Source organism: Charadrius vociferus, unplaced genomic scaffold (assembly GCF_000708025.1).
Source record: "Charadrius vociferus isolate BGI_N301 unplaced genomic scaffold, ASM70802v2 scaffold545, whole genome shotgun sequence".
Classification (NCBI taxonomy): Eukaryota; Metazoa; Chordata; class Aves; order Charadriiformes; family Charadriidae; genus Charadrius; species Charadrius vociferus.
The window spans coordinates 723,838-728,137 of NW_009648590.1; the positions used below are offsets into that span (position 1 = coordinate 723,838).

Genomic DNA, 4,300 nt, shown 5'->3' on the forward strand with positions numbered 1-4,300 from the left:
AGCAGAGCTGCTTTTGGCACTGACAAGACCTCGTGCAGCACTGCAATGCCAAAACACAATGGCTATTTAACAGCGAGGTAGGTATAAATAAATAGTTAGCTCTAGTAGCAAGGTTCAATTTGCTGAAGGTCCGCTATAGTCAACAGCTCTTCCTTCCGCAGGCAGAAGGAGCCTGGAGCGATTAGCTGGGCTACAGGCTTAGCACACACCCCTCAGCAGGGGGAGAACCTCTCTGAAGTTCACGACCGTTGCAATTCCTACCCTTCTCTTCTGTGACTCCATTTTCTGTCTGCTCGTCTGAACCACTCGCACAACCATCTATTCACTGACCCGGTGCTGTACTTACAGACGCCTTCGCTTCCGTAGGCGAGCTTGGGAGGAATTTTCACGAACCGCCGCTCATTCACGCACATGCCGACCAGGGCTTTGTCCATCCCAGCAATAAGTTGTCCTTTTCCCACAAACACGTTGAATGTGGATCCCCTGTCATAGCTAAAGGGGGAAAAGCGGGCAAAAATGTTAGCGGTTCATTTACCCACCATTCCACTGGTGGGTTTTTTTGAGAGTTTAACTGTACCTTATCTCCCCTCCTTCTGTTCGCTGCTCAGCGTCTATCTGAAATGCATTCTAGCAGTGCACTACGTATACCACAGCTTCTCGAAGCCCATAACTACAAATGGCTAATTTACACACTAATACTATAAGCAGCACTGGAAAATTACGGACAAGAAAGAAAAATTTAACACTGTTTTACAAGGTATGAAAGGATGGCTGCTCCCACAGTACGATCTCAGCCCGTTGATTTTGGTGACTAATACCACAAAAATACTACGCAAGATCGATAAGCTTTATGATGTGAGAGATTGCGGCTGGGGATTCCCTGTGGGAGAAGAGGAAAAAGAAAAAGATGCCTTTTTGAGTAATAGGTGTGAGATTTGCCAATTGGTTATTTATTTCCTCCAGTTAGTTACTTATTTTCGTCTCCACGTTCTCAGCTCTCACTTCATTCAGACTTAAATAGCAAAAAATAGAGACATGCTTTAAACAGCAAGTGTGCCAGATCAATAATCAAGAGAGCTATCTGACTGATCTTCCACGGTGATAACACGGGAACATTTGAAAGGTAAAAGAAACGATGCTTAAATGATAATAAAGTTTTTCAGAGAGCACAGAGAGCAGCAGTGTTACTACAGCAGAATACTAACATTAGCTTACGTGATTAGTTTGACCACCTTAAATCCACACAACGACCCCACTTTGCCTGAAATACTATTTTTTTTTAAGCAATGTATAAACATACGGCAGGAAGCATGTCAAAAGCTTGGTTCCTATTTTTAAGCTTTTACTGCTTCCATTTTCTCAAATTCCTTTTATAATTTAAAGGACTTTTTTTTTTTTTCCTAGATAAAAGGCAGCACTGGAAAAACTAATTAAAAAGAAAAAAAGTGCCTCTTTGCCTGCTAAAACGTTCTGGAAAGCAGCCAGTAGCTAGATATCACTAGGGAAATGATGTCAAACTTTCCTTCGAAGACTATACACATCACTTCCACAACACACTGAGCCTCCTAACAGTCCCAGAGCCTCGAAGCCTTCAAATATTTTACTGAATGATCTCTCCGCTTGCTTCATCTTTTTTTTTCTTCTGGCAAACATTTCCCTTAAAATAGACAAGCCTCTATACAGAGCGTTCACTTTCAGTTGCACAAATATTCCTACTCCCAGGCAAGGACAGAAAATATTTCAATTAGCTCCTGACAAATTCTGTTATACACACAAAAACATAATTAAGATGTTAAGACTAATAGCGTAATAGGTTCTAAGAAACCCCCAAAAGTGGTATTTTGTAGTGATTAACAAAGCTTGGCAAGACATCTGGGATGGACTTAAAACACAAGAGCTTTTTTTTTTTTTTTAAACAAAAATAAACCTACAATTAAGAAAATATTGATGTTAAGCAGACAACTGAACAAAGCAGTGAACACATCATGCAGCTTTGCAGGACTGACTTTGCAGATTCCTTAAAACTAAGCAAAATTTGTGTCTATTAGAGGATTTACCAAATTCACAGCAGATGACTAGGCAATTAAATTCAGACTCAAAAATGCAAATCGTTTTATGGCCATGGAAATAAAAATGCAAATATTGATGGGGGAAAAAAAAAAAGAATAAACAGGCACATGAGTTAATTTATACGGCACAGTCATGATTACTAAGACTGTCAACAGCCTGTTAACAAGAACAACTGTATTACTACCTTCTACTTAGAAATACAGAAAAATGATTTTAAACCTCAAGAACATTTTCAGCAGCTGAAGAAGAAATTAAAGCAGCCCTTAGTTCAACGCCTCCAGTATTTTCTAGACTGCTTCCAGAGTAGTGTTTGATTAAACTGACGCTGGTAAGCACTTTCATAAACTTAAAAAAAACCCCAACAACCAAACAACAACAGGTAGCAACCCTTGACAGATTAAAAAATGAGCATTCTAATAGGCTAATTTAAATACAAACTGACTACCTTTAACTTATATGCAGTGAACATGAAAGATTTTATGACAAATAGTCCAAAGTATTTCTTAAATTAACCTCCAGAACATAAAAACCTATTAATTTTCCATTGTCTTGACAAGGCACTGACACCAATCTTAAAAAAAAAAAGACCATCGTTAGCGAACAAGAAAAATGCTTGTGAACATGAGCTGCCATCTAGAAAAAAAAAAAAAATCACAAGATGAACAAACCTTTTTACACGCTTTTGAAATGAAGACAGCCATATAAATACTCAAGTTAGATTAGACTATCATTGTTACTATTTATTTACCAATATTTAGAGGACCCAAAGATATAAATGCTGCACAGTTCCTGCCCCAAATAATTCAGAGCCAAATTCCAACTTGGAATTAAATGAGAGCCAACACCTGAGAAGCCCCTGCAGCTGCCCCGCCTCGGTGCATAAATTTGCTGCTACAACTCAGCGTCCACACAAGCCCCAGTATGTATCTGTAGAAATCAGAAACACATTTCTGAACACATGGGCTGGTTTTCCAATTGTCGCATATTTGTAAAATGAGCAGCGAGGGTGCTGCCTTTGTGCGTCCTCACATCTGCAGCTAAGACTTAACTTTCCGAAACTGTCAGTTGCCAATGAATCCGCTGTCCTTACTGTACTTTTTTGCACTGAAACCCCACCAATGCCAGCTGAACTGCCAGCTACCCCATCCCACCCTTTATCCAGAGAAGCGCTGATGAAGTGGCACTATTGGGGCACTGAAGTACAGTAAGCTCCAGAGGAAGAACTGAGCTTTGAAAGACAGTTATTTCCCTAAGGCTACAAATTTTCCTTGAAGCACAAGGAAGATTACCAGGATTACTGAAAATACATTTTTGTTTTTTCTTGCCCAGTAATACTTTGACCAGTAGCAATGAATGAAGCAAGAAAAAACAAATAAGCTGTCAGCAGCACCAGCATCCTTCACAATCTCCTGATCCCACTGTTTAGGCTCCCTGATCCCAAAATAACAGCAGGAAAGTGGCCAGGCGCTTCCCTGTACATAGGTCACATTTATTCAAGGGTAACTTATCCAAAAATTTCTTTGTAAGCACTGCCTGACAATTCTTGTATTTCTGGCAAAGATAATGATTCAGAAACGTTTGCGTTCGCGTAGGTTTGAGCCTGGAGAAGACATAGGAAACACACAGAAAGAAATGGGCAGGAAATAATTAAATACTGTGACAGACCGCGATACCATCTCCGCTCCTGTTTACCAGACTAACCCAACATCCTTACGGTCTTCTCTCTTGGAGCAGAAAGCTCCCAGGCAGCGCCTCAGAGAAGTGGCTGGAAGAAGGCGGTGGGGATCCACCAGGGTATGCAAACTACTGCGAACTGGACCCAGCCACGACGGAGGTCTCATCCCCAGTCCCCAGCAGTCACACCTTTGCCCTGTCACGCTTCAAAGACATCTTCCCATGGGGACCTGTGGTCTTGCTTGTAGGGCGCTGCCCAGCTTGCCACTAACCCGCTTACGACTGGTCACCCCAAAGGGACCCATGGGCCAATGCAGGTCGCAGCGGGAGACCTGAACTGGACCTCAACCGCAGCGTCCACCTCCGCACACCAGCAAACACAGCCTCGGGGGGAGGGACGGGGGGACAGCACCCCTTCCTCTCCCCCAAAGCGCACCTCCAACACGAACCCAACCCCGAGGGGGCTGCACCCCACAGGGAGAGATGGGGGAGGGGGAGCCTCCACGCCGAGCCCCGTGGCGGGGGCGAGCCAGACCTGGAGTCGAAGCGGGGGGCG

At 42.8% G+C, this 4,300-nt stretch overlaps 1 protein-coding gene across 1 annotated transcript in view; it reads right to left on the reverse strand.

The window, feature by feature from the left end:
• The window catches only part of FKBP9 (FK506 binding protein 9, 63 kDa), a 12,612-nt gene extending 12,107 nt beyond the window's left edge, over nucleotides 1–505 (reverse strand). The window contains exon 1 of the mRNA XM_009886203.1: nucleotides 347–505. Coding sequence (XP_009884505.1) covers nucleotides 347–434 — 88 coding nt within the window. The 5' untranslated portion in view covers nucleotides 435–505. The remainder of the gene's footprint in view (nucleotides 1–346) is intronic.
• Between the last annotated feature and the right edge of the window lie 3,795 nt (nucleotides 506–4,300).